Below are 26,271 nucleotides of genomic sequence, written 5' to 3' on the forward strand. Positions count from 1 at the left end.
TTGTCTTTGAGGTGAGGCCAGGTGTGAAGGTGAGTAGCCTGTGAAGTTATCCCTTACTCAAACATTCAGTACAGAAAGGCCATTTGCCCTCTCCTTGTATATAGCAGTAACAACACTAAGTTTTAGTAAATTATTTTATATTTCTCATTGGATTTGCTAAAAAATATAATCTTTTGATACTCAAGACCTTGATTGGTTGGTGTTTGTTTTTACAACAATCAGGAAGGAGGACTGAGGTATTATCTGAAAAGGAGTGTTTTTAGTCTGCGTCGAAGTAGGGGGAGGGATTCTGCTCTCCTGACAGTGGTAGGCAAGTCATTCCACCACTGAGGAACCAGAATGGAAAACAACCGTGAACGTGCAGCTCGACCAGAGTGGTCTTGTTGGGGTGTAGGGAGCAATTAAAGATTGAATGTAAAGTGGCTCAGTCCCCTTAGTAGCCTGGAATGCCAACACTAGTGCCCTGAAGCAGATGCGTGCAGCAATAGCAAGCCAGTGGAGGCCAATGAGGAGTGGGGTGACATGAGCCGACCTGGGCTGACTGGTGGTCAGGTGGGCTGCAGCATTCTGGACCAGCTGGAGGGGCTTGATGGCACAAGCTGGGAGACCGGCCAGGAGGGTGTTAGAGTAATCCAGATGGGAGATGACAAGCGCCTGGATTAGGAGCTGGGTGGCTTTCTCTGTCAGGAGATGACGGATACAGCGTACATTAAAGTGGAAGAACCTGCAGGTTCTGGCAGTGGAGGATACATGTGGAGCCAGGGTGAGCCCAAGATTTCTGGCTATATGGGAGGAGGAGGAGGATACAACAAAGTCCTCAACAGTCAGTGAGAGGTTGATACAGAGAGAGAGGAGAGGAGGACTTAGTAGGGATGTAGAGAAGCTCAGTCTTGCCAAGGTTAAGCTTCAGGTGGTTGGAAGTCATCCACGCAGAGATATCAGCCAAGCAGGCAGAAATCTGTGTGGTGACCTGGGTATTGGGGGGGGAAGGAAAGAAAGAGTTGAGTGGTAAGAAAAGCCATGGGAAGAGAAAACAGAACCAAGACATGGTGTGTAGAGAGAAGAACTGAGCTACAGTTCGTAGGGGGTGTGGGTGAGAGAGTCAACTGGTAGGAACGACCAGTGAGGTATGAAGATAATCATGCAAATACAGATCCTGTGACACCCATCCCAGTCAGGGATGAGAGCAGAATCTCATGGTTGACTGTATCAAAGTCACCGACAGGTCGAAGAAAATGAAGGCAGAGGATGATCACAATGTGTGTGATTTAGAGCAATTTACAACCAACATGATTCTACTATTATTGTGCATTAACATTACATTAATGGCATTTGGCAGACGCTCTTATCCAGAGCGACGTACAGTTGATTAGACTAAGCAGGAGACAATCCTCCCCTGGAGCAATGCAGGGTTAAGGGCCTTACTCAAGGGCCCAACGGCTGTTCGAACCTCTGACCTTGCGGGTCCCAGTCATTTACCTTAACCACTACGCTACAGGCCGCCCCATGTAGCTGAGATTGTGCTGACAACAAAAATATGATGAAAGTAGATGAAAATGACACAAATGTCAGAGCATGGCACAATCACAATCACAAAGTGTTCCTCAGTTTATCCTCAGAGCCCAGAGGGTTAAAACTGAGCATCCAAGCAAGGAAGAAACTGGTTAAAGAAACAACAAAATGGCTGTGACAGGGATTAACTTCCATGAATCGACTATATTCTGGTCACCCCACAATTCTGGCCGAACAAAAGTTCACATTTTATCTAATCTTACCATCAAATGTCACATAGAAACTACACAGCACCTGAGAGGTTTATTTTTCTTCAACGTAAAAGCTTCCCTCTTGTCACTACCCCACAGGCCAGCTTCGAGAAGTAACCAGGATGTTTTTGATGGGAAAACGGTTTCTAACGTTTGTAAAAGAAGAAAGTTGCAATCACCAGGATCTTTGAGAGCTGTAGGATGACTCAAGGCTGTGGGCAGGCATGTCCTTTACAGAGATCAGGAGCAGCCAATCTGCAGTGAGAGGACTAGGCCTCGACGGTTGCCTCTCTCTCGCGCTCCACCTGTGGATCAAACCTCAGTTTTTGGGTGTAAATGTGGTCTGTTTGAGGCTTTATGACTAAAATCTTTATTAAATGGTAAATGTAGGTGGCACGGATGGTGCAGTGGGTAGCACTGCCACCTCACAGCAAGGAGGTCCTGGGTTCGAATTCCCATCGGCCGGGGCCTTTCTGTGTGGAGTTTGCAGGTTCTCCCCGTGTTTGCGTGGGTTTCCTCCGGGTACTCCGGTTTCCTCCCACAGTCCAAAGACATGCAGGTTAGGTTGATTGGAGAGTCTAAATTGCCCATGGGTATGAGTGTGTGAGTGAATGGTGTGTGTGCCCTGCGATGGACTGGCGACCTGTCCAGGGTGTATTCCTGCCTTTCGCCCAATGTATGCTGGGATAGGCTCCAGCCCCCCTGCGACCCTGTTCAGGATAAGCGGGTTAAGATAATGGATGAATGAATGAATGGTAAATGTAAATAGTGCCTTTCTCCAAAGTGCAGTACCAATGCTCCTCATTGACCCATTCACACACACACACACACACACACACACACACACACATACTTACGGCACCAACCATTCAGGGAGACCCGCTGAGGTGTCTTGATCATGGACACTTCAACACACCGAAGGCGGGGTCGAACCGGCAACCCTCCGACAGCCAGAGAACTGCTCACACTTCAGGAAACCCTGTGGTGTCTTCTGAGTTAACTTCTTGACATTATGTACAGAATATGGCACAGAATATGAAATTCATACTCATGACACGTACCTACTTATCAGGAAAAGTACGGACATTTGCACTTACATATCAGCAAAAATTCTCAGCCCCATTTAGAGAGACTTATATTAAATATTTCACATGGAATATTAAACTAAGGCTTAATATATTAAACTAACTTAAGTTTAATATCCCATATTAAATATTTAATATAAGGCAGAATTTACCAAATGGGCATCCCCGTGTACAGATTATGTATTTTTCTTCAAACCAAGTACCAGTTAAAGAGTATTTGAAAAAATGGATGCATCATGAATTATTAAAGGAACACAGTAGTACCTTCTCTTTCCAATTATGCCTCTACACAGTGCAACATACAGTGACAGGTAAATTTTTAAGATAAAATAATTTCCTTAAATATTTATTGATTTGAATTTTATTTCCATACATTTGCAAGTAAAGGTCAACATTAAAGTATTTATGAGCACTGGGTTTTGGTGCTACAACCCCCCCCCCCCCCCTCCCCTACCCCTCCCTGCCCAAAAAACCATAGACTAATTGTAACAGAAGCAACCAATTAATTATGGTTGAAAAAATACAATTAAAAAAATTATAAAATCAGAAGAAGTCAGAAGAACGCATTGACACACTCACATTTACAAACGGTGACTGAACAGAAATCACTCTGGAAACAGCTGAAAAGGACCTGACCCCATGAAACAAACATCGGTATATCAGAAACTTACATCTTTTCTGTATTTTTGTCTTATTGCTGCCATTTAACAAATACATTTTTTTCAAAGATGAGACTGAAAGGGTAAAACCAAATAAAACAGTGTCCACAGCGTGCCACTTTCATAATCCCTTGTAAAAGAGTCGTATCAGAAGAAGTGTACATCATCACAAAACGGAAAGCTCATAATTGGCTGGCTCATTAAAAATGATACCCCCCCACCCCACCCCACCTGTCATAAACGTCTTTAGTTTGTCTTTGCCAAATTACAAAAGTTTTCTTAGAAAATAAATGTACAAATTTGAGCGAAGTGTCTGTGGGACTATAGCAGCACTATATTGACGGTTCGTTCTGAAGGCCTCCTTCACCAGAGCACTTCCATCGCTGAACGCAGAAGACAGGGCCTCCCACCGTGAGGAAGAGGGCGTTTACTCCCTGCGTTTTCAGGATCTTTTTCGTGAGAGATGTCCACAGCTGAATCCAACACCTTGAACACGACGAATAAATAAATAAATACAAATAAATATAAATAAATATCTTTTATCTTGAATAAATACACATTTGCTCCAGGTAGTTTGCCTTGGCTAGGAAATTCCCTTTCTCTCTTTCGTGTGGTTTGGTAATCCTTATAAATTTCTTCAGATATTCGGTTCTTGTAAAAGAAAATAAAACCATCAGTCGAGTGAACAAACTTTTCTCCAACCCCAAAAGAAAACCCAGACAAAAAAAGCTGCCCCTTCACTCCCATCCTCCAAAGTCTTCACTTGATTAGGTCATGGAAGAGGGGGTGCCTGAGAGCTCGCAACCTCCGCCCATTCGTAGTCAGTCTCAAGGGGTCAGAGGTCAGGGGTCAGAGGTCAATGGTCCGATAAGGGGATATGAAAACTGGGAAAGTTTGGTTTTTGAGGAAAGTCCCAGGGGAGAACAATGAAGGTGGGTTGTTGGGGGGGGTCGGTGGACAGAATTCCGGGACCCTCGTACAAGTCAGGATTAGGGCGCTAGGAGCCTTCCTCCTCGGGGGGCCCCAGCGAGTAAAAGCCGGCCAGCTGCCGGAAGCGGGGCCCCCAGTCGCTGAGGTAGGAGAAGTCCTGCTCGGAGGTGGTGGAGAGGGTGTGGATGGAGCTGAGGGACAGGGCGGGGGAGCTGGAGCCCTCGAAGGCGTAGGTCTGGAAGGAGTCGTAGGGCGGCACCGACAGGTCGGCGTCCGCCTGCTCCACCTTCTTGCGGATGTAGCCCTTGAAGAGGGAGAAGTCGGCGGCGCCCCCGTCCCCGGCCGCGTGGCTCTGGATCCACTGGGGGAGCGTGCGCAGATCGGGCCCCGCCTCGGCGCTCTTCACCTCGGGGAAGTCGTAGAGGTTCCGCAGGGCGCTCATGTCGTAGGCCTGGGTGTCCTGCTCGCCGCCGCCCTCGTCGTTGTACTTGATGACGTTGTCGCGCATGTCCTCCTCGTCCTCGGTCATCCGCTGGCCCTTGCGGTGACGCTTCAGAGTGAGGATCAGCAGCACCAGGACTGAGGGGGGGGGGGGGGGGGAAACGGAACACAAGCCGTCAGCCATGTTTGTTATCTTACAGCCACTTCAGCTGCAAAGGTACTCTTTTTGTTCTCAACCAGCCGACACATTTGCCACCACAGGTAAAACGTTATTTCACCTAGTATTTACTGGGTAAATACCAGCTATCTCTGTGCAATTATGAGGTAACTATTTTGACTTCAGAGGTAAGTACTATGAAACGGGCTGGAAAAACTTATTTTCAGAGTACAAGTTTGTTTCACGGTACTTACTGCCTTTGTTTCCTAGTACTTACCACTGAGATCAAAATAGTTGCCTAATAATTACACAAGTAGCTGGAATTTACCCAGTAAACACTAGGTAATTAACGGCCAGTGAAATAAAGTGTTACCCTACCAAACTGCACACATTGTTTCCCCTTTCTTGATCACTTCCAGCACTGTTGTTTAAAAACAACATTTTCTAGGTCATCTTTATGAAAAATAATCAAGTAACCAGTGGTTTTACCTCTCGTTTTTACCTTTTTGCCAAGTGATATCACAAAAAATACCTAATATTTAATTGTGACAAAGATACTTTAACCTCATTAACCCAATGGGCATTAATACAAGTAAAACTAAGATTAATTACAAATGCGACTAATAAATACTAACAAAACAGACATTGGAAAGCAGTTTACATAAACAGCAATAAATGCATAAACTGACTTATCACACCCAATGTTTTTACTTCAATTACAGCTCTATTAAGTTTCTTCTTATCTCCGGCATATTGGCAAAGAGGCTTGGACATGGGTAGCATATTTCTTAATAGAGTCGGGGGAGGAGGTCAGACTGGAGCAAAATTAAAATGGCCTATTCGTTTTTTTTCTGGCTTTTAATTTACTTTACATGCTGTTTGGACAGGAAGCCTTAAGTATCTCAAAGGGAGTTTCGAGTACTGCCTCTCGGAGGTAATGGACTTTGGGAAGAGGAAGAGATCGTCTGGCCCAGATTTTCTGAATGCTTGCAGGGAGCCTCATATCCGCTTATTAGGGTACTGGCAAAGAGTGCGCCATGGTATTTTCAGAATTAAACCGCAGAGAAGTATGGATTTCTTGCAAATCAAACTTGCAAATCAAAAATTCTGACAGAGGGGCACAACATCAGAGTGGATTACAACAAAGTATAATTATACAAAGCCCAAACATGCTACATCTACTTGAGGCTTGACTGCACATTTTTACATATTTAAAAAGCAACTGTAAATACTGTGAGTTTGTGAGAGGCAGACCAATATCAATCAGTTTCCTGTAACACACGAAGGCCCATACAGCATATCCATGTCCAGACCCTAACAGTAAATCTACCTGCCAATAGCGGTGAGCAATACTTAGAGACAAATGTTACCTATCTTTATTTTCTTAACTTAATTTAAGGTTTGCACACCTGGCTTAGGTAACAGGTGCTAGGAGAAAAAGAAATGTAAAAAATTGGACTCACGCACACTGCATCTCACAAAAGTGTTTTTGTCATTGTCTAATTTTAACACAAGTACCCCAAAAGTCCCCAAAGACGTAATTAACAACAGGGCATATTCACCATTCGGCAGTGTATTTGCTAATGTGCCACAGCTATGGGAGTATAACTGCTACATTGTAATTTGTACTGTATCATTCGGAAAGCCAGCATTGGGAAGAGAACATTCTTATGAGATCCTCATGTTGTTTAAATAATCAATACTGGCTTGATTATTGGTTAAACAAAGGTTTAGAGGTACAAAGTGAGAGCATCTTATTTTTTTAAATAATCCCTGGTGAAAAAACAAAACAGCTCAAGCTTGGTTTTGAAACAGTTGGTAGCTGATTGACCAGTTCAGACCACCTCCATACACAACGTGGTTTGGCCAGCTCAAGCTATGTTTTGGAACAGCTGATAGCTGGTCATTTCAAGCTGATCATAGGGCTAAAAACGTGCTCACTTGGAGAAATGTTGATAGAATGTCCATTGTTTACTAAGAATTTCTCTGGAGGAATTATCATTGTTGTCCGTTTCACCGGTGCATACTTCTACAAAAGTACTTGTTGATATGCTATTATCTATGTTTTATGTAGGCTATCTGGAACACTATGAGCGTACTCATGAGCTTCTCTGATCAGTATCGGTAATGCAGTAGCACAGAAAATGCGTTACCCCCATCCGTGTGTAAGAAAGTACAGTATAATTTCTGCTCAGCAAAGAACCAACTATGGGCACGTTATTGTAGTGACGACTGAAAATAATTTTAGCAAATGATATGATGTTTCCAAAGGTGTATAGTTTGTTAGGATTGCGTTAAACAAAGCATTTATTCACCTGCATAACAAAACCATAGCATTTTTAATACATACATTGCGGCTGTTGCGCTTTCGTAAAACAGTTATTCATATTTTATGCCAAAAAAGACAAAAACTGTATTTTGAGTTGCCTAAGTCTAAATAGAGGACTTCCTCTGGAGGAATCTCTCATCTGAGTAAAAGATTCTGAGGGAGACAGTGAAAACACCTTTGGTTCCACAATAGAGGGCATTTGATGTGACTCCATTTATATCGGTGAGCATCTAAATTCATGCTCAAAATATTTTAATATTATTCAGTATGCTGATAAATAAGGAGCCAGCCTGCTTTTGAATAATAAATTCAATATGTTTCCATGTGTCTTTTTGTCTGCCAAGATATAGCTTAAAAAATAAACAACTTGGAATGCTTTGAAATGTTTTGGTGATATTGTGCACACCAGCCACAGCCACAATAATCTGTATCCTCTTTTAGAGCACCTGTAACTTTGTTTTTGTAATATTTCGAGTCATTGACTCTTGGAAAACAAACCCCAGAGGGAGAGCAGGATTATGCCCGTCCTCAAATGGTTCAAGAAGAGTAACCATTTAATTTTGCAGAGGTAATTAGCAATAATTAACCATACATTGTATCTAGATTGCTTGGGATTGAGTTAAAGACAGTATTTGTGAAGAATTTATGAATATTTTTTATTTCTGTATTGAATCCCAATAATGTCCTGGGCCAGTTTAACCCGGTGAACATTACCAACGTGTCTAATAAGTGAGCAGAACACAATGATTTATAAAGTATGCTAGAGTCTTGATAACCCTTATTACTGGCCAGGCCAAATGTAATATGTCTTATTTTTTGGGGAGAATAAATCCAAAAGCTTGAAGACAGCTACAAATGAACATATTAACATGTAATCATATGCGTCATTCATACAAGATATAATTGAAACTCATCCGTGTAAAACAGAAAAAACGTAAGGAGATTCATAATAGAAAATGGCCAATTTTTGAACAAAGGTAATAAAGATATGCCTGAAATTAATTAATTAATTTAAAAAGATAAAGCTGAGATCATTATTAGACTGATTACAAGATCTGATTATAGGTGGGAAAAAGAAATATTGAATTAAAAACTTTCTTAAATTAAATTTTCCTAATTTGAGCCTATGCTGATGAGTATCCTGATTTAACACCCATTTTCCAGAAAATGAAATAAAAATAGCACAGGTGCTAAAAATGAAATTAGAACTTATACGACTATTTTATTGGCTGCTGAATAATATTCCAAAATGTTATTTGCGATATTATTAGCGTGACTAAATTCATTTATCAAATCTGCAGTCTATATTCTGGATACGTACGCAAAAACATATTTCCCCGTTCACTATCCTGCAAGTTTTTCAATTAGATTGCTTTTAAGTCAGATCTGGTCTACCCTTTAGTGAAGCAAATATTTCTAAAAAATAATGGCTATAATATAACCCAAAAGAACTCGTATTGAAATGCATTACACATGAAAGTTATATGAGCAGTTTGTGTCAGCAAGCTTACTTCATCAACCCCTGAAGTACTGCTAGAAGCCCACAGAGTGCACAGGTACGTTACAGCATAAAAGATTAATGGGCCATGAAAGAGGCCCTTCAGTGGGAAAACTCCTTCAAGAATTACTTATGGTATAATTCACTGCTATTCCTTTGCTGTGATTGCAAGGCAAGGTTTTGAAAATAGCAAGAAACATGTAACCCTCCATAAATATGGGTGGCCTGCAGCGTAGTGGTTAAGGTAAATGACTGGGACACGCAAGGTCGGTGGTTCTAATCCCAGTGTAGCCACAATAAGATCTGCACAGCCGTTGGGCCCTTGAGCAAGGCCCTTAACCCTGCATTGGTCCAGGGGAGGATTGTCTCCTGCTTAGTCTAATCAACTGTTCATTGCTCTGGATAAGAGCGTCCGCCAAATGCCAATAATGTAATGTCATGTAAAAATAATATAAATTTAAGAGAAATTAGCAAAGAATCAAAATAAAACAATCAATGTAATGGACAATATAACACAATGAGAGACACTGTTACATTGACACACAGGCACACACATACACATACACATACACACAGGCACACACACATGAACATGCACACAGGTTTAAAGTGTTGAAAGACATAAAACCCATGTAAAGCATATAAACCTAATTATATCATTCTCTTTAGTGAGTGCAATCTGTAGCACTTACAATCATCAAATAAAGGCAAGTTCAACTGGATTCCAGTCAAGTGACTGACTTAGTGAAGAACATTCCACTCTTCATCCCAAACTTTGGTTGCATTAGCTGTATGTTTGGGGCCGTGGTCCTGCTGCAAGATTAAGCACCATCCAATGAGTTTTGAGAGATGTGTGGTTGTTACTGAGCAGTGTTACTGTGAAGTGTTTTTGTACACTTCAGAATTCATCCTGCTGCTGCGTCACCGGTCACATCATCAATGAACACAAGTGAGCCAGTTCTAGTGGCAGCCATACACGCGCAAGCCATAACACTACCTCCACGATCTTTCACAGATGAGGTGGTATGCACTCAGTCATGAGCAGTTCCTTTCTTTCTCCACACTTTCCTCTTTTCATCACTCTGGTCAAGGTTAATGCTCATCGCAGTTGCCTGAAAAGACTTTGTTCCAGAACTCTTAACTTTGTTTAAATGTACAAACTCTAAGCTAGTCCTTCTGTTCTTGAGGTTTACAAAAATTGGTCTGCACCTTGCCATAAACCCTCTGAGGTTATACTGACATACTCTCTTTAATCAGGGGTTTGGGCCAAAATGAGTGTTATATATCAAAAGACAGCTCTTGATCTATCTAGAACCACATTCAAATAAAGGGAACAAACTTAAAGACTCATACCAGAAACCTTCATTCACCATCAAACATTTGTTTTAACTCCATCCATCCATCCATTATCTGAACCCGCTTATCCTGATCAGGGTCGCAGGGGGGCTGGAGCCTATCCCAGCATACATTGGGCGAAAGGCAGGAATACACCCTGGACAGGTCGCCAGTCCATCGCAGGGCACACGCACCATTCACTCACACACTCATGCCTACGGGCAATTTAGACTCTCCAATCGGCCTAACCTGCATGTCTTTGGACTGTGGGAGGAAACCGGAGTACCCGGAGGAAACCCACGCAGACACGGGGAGAACATGCAAACTCCGCACAGAGAGGCCGCGGGCGACGGGGATTCGAACCCAGGACCTCCTTGCTGTGAGGCGGCAGTGCTACCCACTGCACCATCCGTGCCGCCTTGTTTTAACTCCCCTGTACAAATTCAGAAAATGCCACTTTCGCCCTTTGCACACCAAACCCTCAATATATGCCTTCAACCTAGACAGTGCTCTTGATATGTTTGACAGGTTTTTCTTCACAACTGAAAGTTTTCTTCGGTCATCCACTACAGTGGTCTTCCGCGGTCTACCAAGTGGTTTGCTGTTGCGGAGCTCAGCAGTGCATTCTTGCTTCTTAACAATTGATTCTGACACACCCAGCACACAGAACTTTTGAGGTGAGTCAGAAAGGAGCAATTTTTGAAAGTGAAAGTGATATTCACCTAAAATTACATGGTTGTCTCTTACCATGAAAAGTAACTAAGTAGACTTAGTACACAACATTATTGACTAACAATATTCAATAATGCCAGCCAAATTTGCCCAGCTTTCCACAAAGTCTGATATTCTTGAATTACACAGTCAAGCAATGTCAATGGCACAATGCCATGTTTTGTTAATAATATACTTTATATACTGTAGAAGTATCTTGACCTTCCTTCAAATACATAGATTTCTCAGGTTGACATGCATGGTATGTGGTTGACATGCTACTTTCTTTCAGGATAAATAATACAGTGCAGGTACAGTACATCATAATTACGAGTAGGCCACCTACGTTCCTGTTGATCCTGTGCTCATCGTCCTAATATTGAACCAGTAGTTGCTATGGCTACCATCATATAGTTACCAGCTGAATGTTTTTGGCCACTTTAGTTGGTACTGTAAAATATGTGGTGCTTAGATTAGGGCCTTAGAGAGAGGACCAGGGTAATTAGATGGGGCAAGATGTATTGCTTCTAAGAATGCTGATGTCCTTTGACATCAAAGCCACACTGATACCCTAATCTAGGCCTGCAATCTATGGGCCTGACGTCCTGCAGAGATTCTCACTGAAGAAACACCAGAACCAGGGCCTTGCCACAATTTCCTTTTCCCCCCAAGTTTGAATGCAAGCTGTTATATTCAATTGAAATCATTCATTGAATGCCTATATAGATAATGATTGTTGAAACTGGACAGTTTATGTTACTGTTAAAAGCAGTTCCAGATTCAAGTGGAGACCAACGTGGTGTGATTTGGTTTTGTTATATGGAACATGTAGATGAAGATTGTGACTGCCCAAAGTTAACAATTATTTGTCTACAAATATGACCTCTGTTGTTGGAAGCAGAAGTAAAAAAAAAAAGTATTCTTTTTAGAGGTATTCAATAAGATAAGCAGGATTACCTCCTCATATATTCATGTTTAGTGTCATTAAAAAGAGACTAAAACCATTAATCTTTTCATAATCATATAATGGTGCTTAGCCCTGCTTTCAACAATATAAGGTGAAATGAATAAGTATATTGTCCTCTTATATGGGCTAGTTAAATTAGTATAAATTAGTATGACCCCCCCTCCTTATGCTCCTTAACTCAGCATCACCCAATCAGGGGCAAGCGTGCTTGGGTAGCCTGGCTAAGGTATTTAAGATGGCTGCAGGAACAGGCTTGTGTTAGATTTAGATTTCAATTTTTATTTTGGGGCTGCTTCCTGGGGTAATATTATGGCAAGGTCTGGCTTATCTGTTTCTCTCTCTCTTATTGGGTAGTTGTAATTTAATGTCTTGTCTAATGTCTCCTGTTGTGTAAATTAGAAGTAGTGAACCTAAATTCAATAATGTATGATTTTAATGAATCATTCCAACTGTCTGTCTCTTAATTCATTTAATCTTTGGATCTGATATAGCGTTTGTTTTGTCTTGTTGGTTGATTCCACCAGTTTACTGTAGACTGATCTATCAAAGAATTCAGAGATTTAATTGACAATTGTTATTCTTAATAATAATTATAAAATTAAGTGAAGGTTAAGTGAGGGGTTCTAGCACGCAATACCACTTTTGTTCAGCATTCAGAGTGCTGGGTATTGATTGTTGGAACTGCTGGGTTCAGAAAATAAACGTATTACACATAATCCTCACTTCCTACGACAGTACCCACTCTCTCACTTTAAACCGGGTAGGACTCCATTTTGCCTCCATGAGAGCCTGAATTCTTTGTGGCGTGGATATATATATATATATATATATAAAGAAAAATGCACACTGAAGTGGACGCAGCCCATCAGAGCATGTATGGTCGGAGTGCTCATTAGTGAAAAGAATCCCCTGAGTCATGTGACCTCCAGGCGAGCCGTTGGCTTTTTGTGACGTGGATAATTGCTTTGATTCAGATCCCCTTTTTTCTCACCCACACTCATGTTCCCTCAAATCACTTGGGGCTGATCTTTCACCAAAAAGAGACGTTTTTAAGCTCGGCAGATGTGCAATTCCATGACATTGCCATTAGCTTCTCTCAGCCTGCTAATGACCCTCTCCCTCAGACAACAGCAGTGATTGTCATTCGATGTACAGGGCCACCCGTAATTGGCGTATGAAAGGTGAGCGATATAAAAAAAGGTCACACGCATATTTCTTCACTTTACTGCGTGTATCTTTTCTCTCTCGCTCTCGCTCTCTTTCCTTCCGACTGTCAGCAGATTCTATCTAGTCCACATTTTTCACTACTAAGCCATCAAAGTTGGTTGAAACTTTATACTTTATATCTTTGACTGAAATCACGGTCCTCTAGGGCCAAGAACTGCTGGTTTTCCCATCCTGCTTTTACCTGGGAGTCAGATCTGAAGACAGTTGGATCGTTCAGCAGCACTAATTGTTCAGTTAATTACCCAGGAGAAAAGAAAACCGTGGCCGGATTTGGAGTCTAGGGCCGTATCTGACTATCCATACCCACTGTACTGTACAGTCTATTATCGGCGGGCTGTCATGCAGTAAATTTACACCAAAACATTTGTACTGGGGGAAAATATATAGTAAAAACAAAAAATCTATTGTAAAAACCCAATTTATATTCCGCAATATAAAAGATTCCCTCACAAAATAATGAGCTGGGAATCTAGTCTTAATAACAGCAGTATAAGACTACAGTTGATTCCCTAGTCTTATACCCAGATCTAAGCATTCTTTCATGGAATCTCACTTCTCCCTATCCATTCCACCCCAAATAAATCAACAAAGGCTCACCCACTTCCTGTTCTTCCAGGGACTGGAAAGGGCTACCGTGACTGAAGATAGTGTAGATATAATATAAAAAACATGAGATTTCACAGTCAGACAAGCTTACTGAATCTAAAATCCATATTTGGTAGAACTGAAGTGAAAGAGGCACCTTTTAGGATAAAAAAGTTCAAACGGTGGGTTTATAGATGCAAATTTGTGTGAATCATCAAGTAACTCATACAAATAATTTTTAAATCGGTCCTGAATAATGTTGGTAGACATTTTCTCCAAAATCCCACCACACATAATTCAAGATAAAAAGGTCAGGTTGTAATTTATGCCGTAGCTTCTTTTTTTACACACAAAAAAAGAATAACAAAGCTTTGCTGGGGACACATCGCTACATTGTTTTGTTTTTGTGAAACAGTATATTCCTGATCGATAAACGTCTCCCTGCGGGGGCGTGAACATTTTCCAGCGTTTTGTTTTTGGCGAGGGCTGTTGATCCGGGGTGTTCCACGAGGGCCCGTATAAATTCGACGCTGTGCCCCCGAGGGTTGCTGTGGAACGGGTCCTGCGTGGGTTCCAGCCTTCATTACGCTATCGCGCCGCACCGTCTCATGAATGACGATGTGCTTTTTACACTCCTTCACACCGGCGGATGATCTGGCAACCGTGAGCAGACTGCAGTATTACAGGTTTTCTTTCTCTGTGGTTTCCCCTTTTGGCCCTGCTACTTTTTCTATCCACTTCCAGTGCAGCAGAAGGCACGTTATTTATGCTGCGATTTATTTTTTCATATTTTAATTGAATTACTTTCGGCTAACATTTGTCTTCATTAGTTTTCAATTTCCTCCAAACTTTTTTTTAGCTCTCGTCCCATTCATCAATTCTACTTGTTCCACTGCTTTCTCTTCAAGCTTATATCCTGTAAAAAGTAAATAATGCAAGACAAAGTAAAATAAAGTTAAACTTAAGGTATTGCAGTCTTTCATTATACGCTAATTTAGCTATTACAGTTAATTTTACAGCCTATTTGCTCAAATCTTCAGCTGACTTTGCTGTATTTTCTACTGAAGAGTTCATGAAGGGATTAATGGATTAATGGATTAATGTCACCAATTGGCCAGATATGCCACTCAGGCCAACATTTTTTCCAGACCTATCATTACATCACATTACATTTAGCTGACACTTTTATCCAAAGCGACTTACAGTTGGTTAGACAAAGCAGGAGACAACCTGGACAACACTGGACAACTACCAATCTTGCAAGGCCCAGACATGTATCTTAACTGCTGCGCCCATAATACAATATTAATCAATTATTTTACAGCAAATACGCATAGATCGTGCATATATGATGTTGGATTACAAAACACAGTTCCAAAATATTTTTTAGAAAAGCAGTATCTTACAGCATGATTCCAAACCTTTTATTTTGGTAAGCCAGGTTTGGGCTAATTCTCTGACTCTTTTTATTTTATTTTATTACTCAGCCTCATCATGGCTTCCTGGACTTTCATTGATACAGCTCCGGTCCTCAGGTTGAAAAATGTTAAAAACCAAGGCAGTCAAAAGCCTAGAATCAGAACAAGACACTGAAAGCTCTCTTATACCTGCACTACGGAAGCGACAGAACACAAGACCCATGTCCCGTGAGTTCATCTTTCCAGGCAAGCATTTAAGAAGTTAAAAGCAAAGCTGAAGTACAATGTCAGCAGGAAGCTCTCGACTTTCAAAACGCTGTCGTAAGGTTTGCTTTTTTCCCCCCTTCCAATCCCCATATGTGGCTCACATCAGGAGAGGAACACTCTGAGGCATGACTCGAGCAAACACCGCACAGATCATATCTACCCAACCTCAATTTGCATGGTAAACAGCGGTCTAAGTAAAGGCATCATGAGGGAACAGCGAGGGCCATGTTTACTAATACATTGAACAAATTAAAAAATCATTAACAGCAGAGGGCAGATGTCACCAACACCCTTGCGGGATTTTTTTTTTTTCTTCTTCTTTGCTTTTTCACACATGGCGCTGAGGAACAGTTTTCTAATTATCTGTGTTTGTTTGGCACTCCACTCCACCATCTTGTGACTTTGAGCACTTGGAACTATTCTGTTCCAAAGTCTGTCAAACACATCATCATCAGAGGGCCGTTCGATCATAATATGTCGTGTGAAATACTGTAAATAGACATTATATAATATAATGTCTAATATACAGGGGTAAAACTGAAGGAATTTTTGGTACTAGCCAACTGGGCTAGCCCTGTTGCGACCTTTGTCGTAAGCTTTTGTGTATATATTTGTGTATCTTTGCTGAATGCATGACTTTTTGATTGTCTTTTCTCTTCACCACTGGTTTGCCTCCAGATTGGCCCTTTCTGTTTCCGGTTCGACTGTTTGAAAAAGGCACCATTTGCATTCACCAGGGGAGAGAAGATATTTGAACCTTTGCGTGTGTGGATTTTTGATTACTTCTTTGACTTTGTGTATGACTGTATTTTGTTTGACTTTCGACTCTCGCCTAGCCCCTTTTGATTTGTTTGCAGATTGGATTTTGTGCACGACCACTGCGTTGTCCTACTCGACTCTGATTCTTAGCCTTTGGTTTGTTTACCCGCGCGTGTTTCTCGTGCTCGACCCCGTTAGCCCACCCGGACCTCGACTCTTGTGTTGCCCCTCTGCTCGCCGTACAGTGACCAGCTGGATTACACGTCCTTCCATCGGGACACTATTTATTATTTCATTTTGTTATTTTTCCTTTATTATTCTTGAAGGCAATTCTGGGTAGAGATCTACTCTCTCTGTTGGGGGCAGGCTACACTTTTCAGACTTGACCACAGCCTGCAGAGTTATGGAGTCTCACTCAAAGCCACCTCGTGCCCAGTAAACCTTCGAGGACCAGCCAGGTTCACTTAGTTTTGGTTAGGCAGATATGACCGCAGTTACTCACAAGATCTGAAACCAGTTTGATAAATAACAAGCAATAATAGAGGAAATCAGGAAGGGGGCGTACTATATATTATTATAGAATATTTCTTACGCATTATATTTTATATGTTATATGCGCCATGAACTGGTGATTTCTATTTTTAAGACGGGGAAACTGCTGATCTCCTAGGATTTTCCCACACAACAATCTCTACAGTTTACAGAAAAAAGCGAAAAACAACATCCAGTGAGCAACAGTTCTGTGGGTGAAAACGCCTTTTTAATGAGAGAATGTCAGCGGAGAAGGAACAGACAGGTCAAAGCTGACAGGAAGGTGACAGTGACTCAAATTACCCTGTGTTACAACAGCGGTATGCCGAAGAGCATCTCTAAACACACAATGCATCAAACCTCTAAGTGGATAGACTACAGCAGCAGAGGACCAATAAGTCAAAATAAATATGTCCATTAAATACCTAAATAAAGTGTTCACCGAGTGTATAAATGCAGAATATGTAGATATGTAGACTGTGGAGATTTGTAGATTTGTATTGTTTGCCTTATTTCAAAGGCAGTACAGCCAACGCTATCAGCGTATGCTAATGTGAAACGCCTGCGATACAGAAGCACCGTTTCTACAGCGGTTGTTCTTCTGGCACCTCCGCGAGGGTGTGACCCCTCCTACTCCCAGCGAGACGCTCTGGCGGTAGGGCGCTAATTCCGAGGCGCCCGGGGGGCCAGCCGAGGCTCTGCAAGGTCACCACCGCCCCGCTTCTCCCGCGCCCCCTGCGCGTCCGACACGCTAACCGCATAATCTCCTCCGGAACCTTCCGGAAAACAGCGCCTCAGGACACGGTTATACCCACTCCCACCCGCTCCACCTCGCCTTCCCAGCAGCCTCCACTCGGCGCACGGCTCCGCTCCTCCCGCTAAACCGAGGCCTTCCCCGCTAAACTCGCCGGCGCTTGCCAGGGGAAGGTCGTCGGGGATTTCAGCGCCGACGCGCAACACGATGTCAGCAGACCCGTCGTCGGCGAGGGACGATGTCAGTCTGATGACCCCCTCGTTGGCTTCTGATTGCATTCATTCCTTATCTCGGTAACATTTCCGTTTTTTTTCCTCGTTTAATTTAATTTAAATCTTAAACCGCCCACTCCAATACTGGAAAATGCTTAATGCTTCTGGGAAAAAAAAGAAATGTAAACATGATAATAGAGAGATATGGAACAGCACCTGACAGACAACATCGCATATGCTAATTAAGTTAAGGGGCCCTACTGTCTCCCACGATGCCGGGAAAAGAAAATGTCTTATATTTCACAGCCACTAGCCCAAGGACCTTTATATATATCATTAAACAGTGGACTTCATACATCACACATTACACGTACGTACGTTGCCTGGGGGGCGAGCATCAGTTACCATACCAACATAAAACAGTTGGGAAGCAATAAATAACAATCTGTGACACCGTGTCGTGCTTTCCGGAACCCGGCACTCGACAAAAACACGGCTGAGAGATTGGTGGCTTTTCATATCTTCTGCGGGAAGCAAAGTTATGGATGACCCAGTCACATTGGAAAATTATGCTCCGGATTTCTGTTTGTTTTCTGTTTTTTTTTTTTGTTTAAAGGGGATAAGTGTCACTGTGCAGGGCTGTAAAGATGCAGTGCATCGTGGGTAAGCTCCGCTTTTACACATCGAAGAGGGGCCGAGTCGCTGTGGTGCTGTCCTCTGTCCCTTCTTTAACGACTAAAAAACTCTGCAAAACTAAAAAACAAATAAAGTTACTCTGTGTTTCTGCAAAACTGGCTAAAAAAGAAAAGCCCGAAAAAAGAGAGAGAAACAAATTGGCGACAGGTGTATTAATGTGTATAAATGGGTTGTATGGGATTTTCTAATTGGTTTATTTGTTGTAAATAACTTGAAAAATAACACTGGTAATTATTTATTTATAAGAAAAAAGACAGGCTTTATGTGCTGATGCGTTTCCTGGTTTGGGAACAGACGTGAATGCTGTGGGTCCCCAGCCAATGGCAGGACAGATGACCTAACCTGTCTCCGTGCTGTTTGTTTTCGGAGGGTGAGAAGGGAGGGGGGTCCATTGTGTATATTGTTCCTCATTAACCGGACCCCCTTAATCACTGGAGGAATCTGCATTCAGACTCGGGTCATAAAGACAGCTTGTGGGAGGAACGGTGCGTGCCATACAACAGCCCTCAGCAGTGTACAAAGGCATGCTGCTGTTCGTGCTGTTCGCTAATTGCGTATTGATTTTGGCACACACAGCAGGAGCCTTCAGAAGCGCAAAAGAAAAGACGAAGAATCGCATTGAGCAGCGAAGTCAAATAACGGAAGGGAACGCATGCTTGCTTCACGCATTAACACTGTCAAATATTTCAGCATTGGCAGAGGTTTAGGCTAACATGTACCAGCAAGTAAATACATATTTTATCAGTTGTCCACGTGCTGAATTTCAGTGCAAAGGTGAGGAAGGAGAAGGGTCTCATTCCAATCACTTATTTTTTGTGCTCCTGACCTGGTAATCGATTGAGGTCCGCCATCTTTAAGGACATTCTGACCTGTTAAATGTTCCTTCTCAGAGCTAGAAGTAGAACTCTCAAACTTTCTTGTGAGGAACCATGTGTGCATCTTGGCACATTTTTTTCCACATTTTTTTTGAAAGTGCAGCGTATAAATGAGCGACCTGTCGTGGCTTCGAAATGACGTCCTAAGGTGCAAGAACATTCCATTTGCCAAATTCACATTTTATAGATTTCCCTTTACTTATTTTTCTTTAATCTTTTCCTAGCCTCTCCTGATGGGGGGAGCAAGGGGAAAGAAAGGGAGAAAAGAAAAGGAAAACAGGAGAAAAATAATGGATTGGAATGAGCCCAAGGAGAAGAAGAAGAAGAAGAAGAAGGCGTGATAGCAAAGTCAATTCTAATTCTGGGGAATGATTTCACAAAAATGTAACCAAAATATTACAACACTAAGGGGGCAGAGCCTCCTCTCAACAGTTTGCTAAAGAAGCCCATGCAAGCATTTAACACAAAACCTGAAAAGACTGCCTTTGAACAGTTTGCTAAAGAAGCCCGTGCAAGCATTTAACACAAAACCCGAAAACAGAGCGTCTATGAGGGCCTTTCACAGAACAGCACTTCCAGGAACCTCTACCGTTCTCCCCCACGCCTCGAAGTGAAACACGGGCGCGTCGAGGAGTCCGGGTGGGGCGTACGGATCCTCGTCAGTTATCGGGTTAGCGGCCGCGGCGTTGCCGGGAGGGGGGGTGGCCCGGCGTGTACCCGCCCCGGCGAACATGCGGCGTACAGATGTTGCGGTAAACGCTCCTGACAGGACGGCTAATTTACCCTTGGGCTAGCGGCGCTGCCGGAGCCGGGACCCGCGCGGCGGCAGATGGGGTCTAATTGGAAAGGATGCGCGCAGATGCCTTTCCCCGGGCCGAGATGGATCCGGCACGTCGGCCCTAAATTAGCTGATGGAGGGATTGTTTGTTTGGAGGTAATTAGGCAGAAATTTGTTTTCATTTGCTTCATCACGCCGCGATTGATCTAATCACGCGGCGAGGGGGCCTCGGCAAGCGGAGTTACCCCCCGCGCGACCAGACCCGCACACGTCTGGGATCCCTGGGAAATGAAGCCTCTGACCGGCACCGTATTCCTACATGTGCCGCCGTTTAATCATCTCAGACACCTACATTACGCATGCAGCAGCAGCGTGCTGCGGAAATGGAGCTACTACTAACCTTCTGTTATCGTCATGCTACTAGTACTCCTACTGCTCCTACTGCTGCTGCTACTACTGCTACTGCTGCTGCTACTACTACTACTGCTACTGTTACTGTTACAATTTTGACCACTACTACAACTACTACAGCTGCTTCTAATACTACTGTTACTACTACTACTGCTGCTGCTACTACTGCTACCACTGCTGCTCCTACTACTGTAACAATTATGACCACTACTACTGCTCTACTACAGCTACCACCACTACCAACAATACATCTAAATGTAACCACAACTGGTAATTAAAATTCAAGAGAAAAATAAATAAACATTTGCTTTGACATTTATTTCGGTTTACAATTACGGCAGGCACATATTCAATTGGAAATCGGGGGGGGGGGAATTTGATTCTAGACCACACTTTTCAGGAGTTATGGGCCAAAACATGGAACAGCGCCACCATCTGGCCACTAGGCAACATTGCGATGACCAGAGCAGGGTGGGCATCGACATAGACCTGCTCCATGATTTACATTTTTTTACTAACCCGTTGCATTAAACGGAAGAAAAATGACAAATAAATAAATAAATAAATAAACAAAACAAAAATAATAGGGTTGTTGCCGCTTCACTGCTTGGAGCCCGAATAATAATGGCTTGCATTTAGACGGCACTTCTGTCTCAAGATCTCAAACTGCTTTACAGAGAAAGGGGTCAACACAACCAATGTTTAGCAGCCAGCTTGGTGATGCCAAGGCAGCCATTATCCACTACAAAGCTCAGCATAAATCAGCTTTTGTCATGTTCAATTACATAATAATGACTAATTAATGTCACTGGGATCTGGGGCGGATGCTAGCATCCTGCGTTGATTGCTATCATTACAAATGCATTTCGGCATTTACTTTGCGATAGTCAGTACATATTTTACTTGATGAAAACATTAAAGAAGCGTCTCTCTTATGAGCAATACGGTACAAAACATCGGAGTAATAGTTTTAGGGTTTTCAGGGTTTGGCGTCATATTTGAACTCTGCATTGCATGCGATGCCGTTAAGAATCTGCCTTGCTATTATCCTGAGATGGATTTAATTCCCGAAATGTAAAAGCCCTAATCTACCTCAAGCCACAGAACTACTTACAAACAGAACGCAAACTCTACCAACAGCAGTCAGAGCATATGTTCAGCTTCACATTGTTTTGTAAAAGCTTTAAATACAGCACCCTTTGGTGGGTGGGCGGAGGGATTATCGCTTTTTCCTTTCACAGAATGTTGGATAAAATAACACAGACGTGTCAGTGTTCTTACAAAAGTAAAGTCATTTTCACAAGCACAGTTCGGTGAGTACAGCGACCATAAAACTTGCCAAGCTGTACTTCTGTGAAGAAAATGTAATTTTTGCATTTCCTGTCAACCAAACTAAAGGTGATATTTTGAACGAATAAAATCCAAACCATACATTGTTTTTCCACAATGTTTGAAAAAAAAAACCGTTCATTTATATAAACAAATAAAATGTATAGATAAAGAACAGGACTAGTCTGCCTGGCATGTATACAAAAACTCTCTTCATTAGAGCTCGCTGGTCCTAATCAGTCATGTTGGAGAGGGGAAAACAACATAAATATTATTAATACATATATACATAAATACTCAATAAATAGCATAATGACCCATTATCCAGCCTTGTTATTGACAGAAGTATAAACAGTATAAATGCCTTAGCATATTCACTAGTGTAAGATGAATAGAGCATGAAGCCAACTGTAGTATTCCTTAAAGCGGACAATCCATGCTTCATTGCAAAATGAAGGAGATCATTTAATGCCTTCTGTCTGCATGTTAAGAGAATAATGGCATATGCTGTCCACTACTTTGACTAATTCGACTGGGAAAACAACACAAGGGTAGAAGTTCCAAACAAAGCAAGCTGCAGTTGCTAGAACAGTGACATTACCCACGGAGGAAAACACAGGAAATAGGAAAGGTCAAACTCTCCTTGTTGGAGAAGGATCCAATCAGTACAAGGAACCAAGGCACTTATAGGGGACTACCAAGGGAGAGAAAGCTCCCAGTAGTACAAATGCAGGACTCGATTCAATCAACGTTTGACCTGAACTGAACAAATAAATGCAAGGGTTACTTTTATACTTTATATTTGCGAGTTCAGCAATCACCAAAATGAGCACACCAAATTATCTCTGTGAAGTAAGAAAAAAACAAAAACAAACTAGCACTACGTACAATTGTGAGTGAAAGTTAATGACAAATGTTGCTTAAATGCGGGGTAAACTGAAGAACAGAATCTTGATTAAATCCAGTCAATGATCATATATCCTTCTGTAACTGAGCAATTATTTTTCTTGTCTTAATCTCAAGAACCATAATCTTATATGCTAAAGCCTACACTACCAAGGACATTCTATCAAAATAAAAGGAAAAATATTTTTGAAAATATTTTCACCGCAACATAGTTTTGTCACCCAAGACACTTGTGTTATGTCAAAAAAAGAAAATACTGAACTTTTCTTATCCAGGGTCTCAGGAGGTTTGGAAAGCTCAAGGCTGAATTTGCTGAAGAATTTCTTTTTTCATCTTCAACATGAAGCGGAGGAAGGGTGCATAAATAATTCTCTTCATCGACTGAGTCGAACAAAAAATATTTAATATTTCAGCTAATTTGCACTAGGCTCGAGTGTAAAAATGTAATTTCATCTTTCGCATTACCAATTTAATGTGTGTAATAGGAGAATAGAGTTCCAGACCTCAGAGTTTCTTTGTCTTTTACTGATACGAAAGTAATTATTAGCATTTTCTCTGTGATCATTGTTGCGATCACTGTTATGCCTAAAAAAGTTGAGGAAGCAGGAAACAGACAGTGCTTGCATTGATTCTAAAATGTATAAGTAAAATGGGACCCAAGGAAGGAACTGAATATAGATTCATATTTAATTCTGTCCAAACTCAGCTGAAGTACCATGGTGTGTGGATGAAACCCAGTGCTGAGATATATTGCCACCTTGTTAAGGTCAACTGCAGCAACCAATCACTGCAAATGTCTCGTAAACAACACAGAGTGGCAATTGAATGGATTTATTTCAAGGGGCACTCAGATGTGCAGTGAACAGCCACGCTGCCTCACTCCAGTAATGGTCTAATGCTAGTCTCTGCTACAACTGTGTGTGTATGTGTGTGTGTGTGTGCGTACGTGCATGTGTGCGCATATGTACAGCATGTGTGTGTATGTGTGCATGTGCGCATGTATATGAGCATGTGTATATATATGTGTGTGTGTGTGTGTGCATGCATGCATGCGTGTGTGTGTGTGTGGGCTTATGTGTTTGCTTGCTTGCCTTGTGTGAGCATATATGTGTGTGTGTGTGTGTGTGTGTGTGTGTGTGTTTGTGCGTTTAAGGGCTAGCATGTGTGCTTGCTTGTCTGTGTGTGCATGTGCATGTGCTCTTGTGTGTGCATGCATGTTTTGGGTGTACAGACGGTGTGAGATTGACTTGGAGATATTGCAAGTGTTAAAAATAGTCTTGGAAAGGAAAGTTTATGGTCATAAGTTTAAAAGACAGAAGACCCCATGCAATCACATATTCTTCTTTCATTCTTGCATTCCAGTATACAAACATATGCTCAATTTTTCCACATTCATAAACTGGAAAATTGAAGCTTTTCATATGAAGCATAATCTCATGGGAGAACTGCAGGCAAGGGCATATCTAGGAATTCTGGGAACCCAAAATTAATATTGCTCAGAGCCTAGAATTCCTGCTGGAATTTGTGTAGGTCCTTTCCAGCTACGGGACCCCCTTAAAATCATCATGACCTTTCACCCCACTGGTGACGGCCCTGGCTGGAAGACTGCAATATCGTGCAGCCTGCGGATGTAGGCAAAAGATGGTAACAAAGTCCAGTGTCTTCATACGGATTATGAGTATTTGATTTTGATACTTTCACAGTTTTTATAGCACCTTCAAATAATCCACATAACATGAAAATGTAATTTTCCACAATATGAAACCTTTCATTTCACCCCTCTCTCCTACCCCTACTCCTGAGCCAAAGCAAATTCTGAACAGCCTCATGGGCCTCAGGAGGCACAGCCCAGTCAGAATACAGCACAGCCCAGTCAGAATACGACACAGCCCAGTCAGAATACAGCACAGCCCAGTCAGAATACAGCACAGCCCAGTCTGAATACGGCACAGCCCAGTCAGAATACAGCACAGCCCGGTCAGAATACAGCACAGCCCAGTCAGAATACGGCACAGCCCAGTTAGAATATGGCATAGCCCAGTCGAAATACACCACAGCCCAGTTAGAATACGGCACAACCCAGTTGAAATACGGCACAGCCCAGTTAGAATACGGCACAGCCCAGTTGAAATACGGCACAGCCCAGTCAGAATACGGCACAACCCAGTCAGAATACGGCACAGCCCAGTCAGAATACGGCACAGCCCAGTTAGAATATGACACAGCCCAGTCAGAATACGGCACAGCCCAGTCAGAATACAGCACAGCCCAGTCAGAATACAGCACAGCCCAGTCAGAATACAGCACAGCCCAGTCAGAATACGGCACAGCCCAGTCAGAATACGGCACAACCCAGTCAGAATACGGCACAGCCCAGTCAGAATACAGCACAGCCCAGTCAGAATACGGCACAGACCAGTTAGAATATGGCACAACCCAGTTAGAATATGACACAGCCCAGTCAGAATACGGCACAGCCCAGTCAGAATATGGCACAGCCCAGTCGAAATATGCCACAGCCCAGTTAGAATACGGCACAGCCCAGTTAGAATACGGCACAGCCCAGTTAGAATACAGCACAGCCCAGTCAGAATATGGCACAGCCCAGTCGAAATACGCCACAGCCCAGTCAGAATACGGCACAGCCCAGTCGGAATACGGCACAGCCCAGTCAGAATACGGCACAGCCCAGTCGGAATACGGCACAGCCCAGTCAGAATTCAGGCCAGGTTTGAGCCTGTTCCAGGCAAACATCTTTACTGAGGAGGCACGGGCCTCCAAAGTGGCAGTGGAAAATGTTTGTGGTTCAAAAAATAAAAACTTCTTCTCATGTCTTCTTTTCTGTCATCTGAAAAGTAAGAACTTCAAAAATCAAGGGATAAGAATCAATAATAATGAAAAAAATCGAACTTCAGTGTGAGAAATGAAAGTATATAAAATAAAGGTATCTTTTTCTTTAGCTGGGACTCCTTTAAACTATAGTGTCGTTTTCTAAAAGGGACGCATTCATAGCCAGTTGCCAGGGAGACAGCCTTATTCCGGGGGTAATGTCATTGTGCAGTTTGTTCTCTCCAAACAGCAAAATAATTGGCAAGCGAAGTGAATTCATAACCTTGAAAATTGATCCAATTGAAGAAACAGACAATATACATTGCCACTACTTTTACTCTGTGCATTTGATCTTTCAATGGCGTTATATGGAAGAAAAAAGACATGTTCATAAATTGTGTGTGTGCTTTCAGGCTCATGAATATGGATATTCATAATTATTCAAAGCCCAACTATGCCATCTATGCCAATCAGACATGACAGCACTCTATTATCTAAGCTTGTGTTTTTTTTCGACCATTTCTTATATTCACAGAATTATGTTTTTCTCTTTGATTTCCACTTTTGAGCGCACTAATTTGAAACTTTGATATCTACAGAAGAAATACATTTCCAGTACATCTGTCAAAGGACATGCAGCCCTCAATGAAAGATAGTTGCTTGATATTTTGCTTTTAAATTGCTACTTCAGGCCAAGTAGAGAAAACATGTCAGATATAAAACAAGGAAGGATATTGGTGATTTGGAGATTGATCAAGCATTTAAAATATTTAACAATAATCCATCAGATGCAGCCATCGAAAGCAAGCATGCTTGTGT

General features: G+C 42.2%; 1 protein-coding gene across 2 annotated transcripts in view; it reads right to left on the reverse strand.

The window, feature by feature from the left end:
* Positions 1–3,318: 3,318 nt before the first annotated feature.
* The window catches only part of LOC133110188 (cadherin-22-like), a 299,036-nt gene continuing 276,083 nt past the window's right edge, over positions 3,319–26,271 (reverse strand). For both annotated transcript variants that reach the window (XM_061220105.1, XM_061220104.1), the window contains exon 13: positions 3,319–5,016. In XM_061220105.1, the coding sequence (XP_061076089.1) occupies positions 4,505–5,016 (512 nt within the window). In that variant the 3' untranslated portion in view covers positions 3,319–4,504. The remainder of the gene's footprint in view (positions 5,017–26,271) is intronic.

Source organism: Conger conger, chromosome 14, assembly GCF_963514075.1.
Source record: "Conger conger chromosome 14, fConCon1.1, whole genome shotgun sequence".
Lineage (NCBI taxonomy): Eukaryota > Metazoa > Chordata > Actinopteri > Anguilliformes > Congridae > Conger > Conger conger.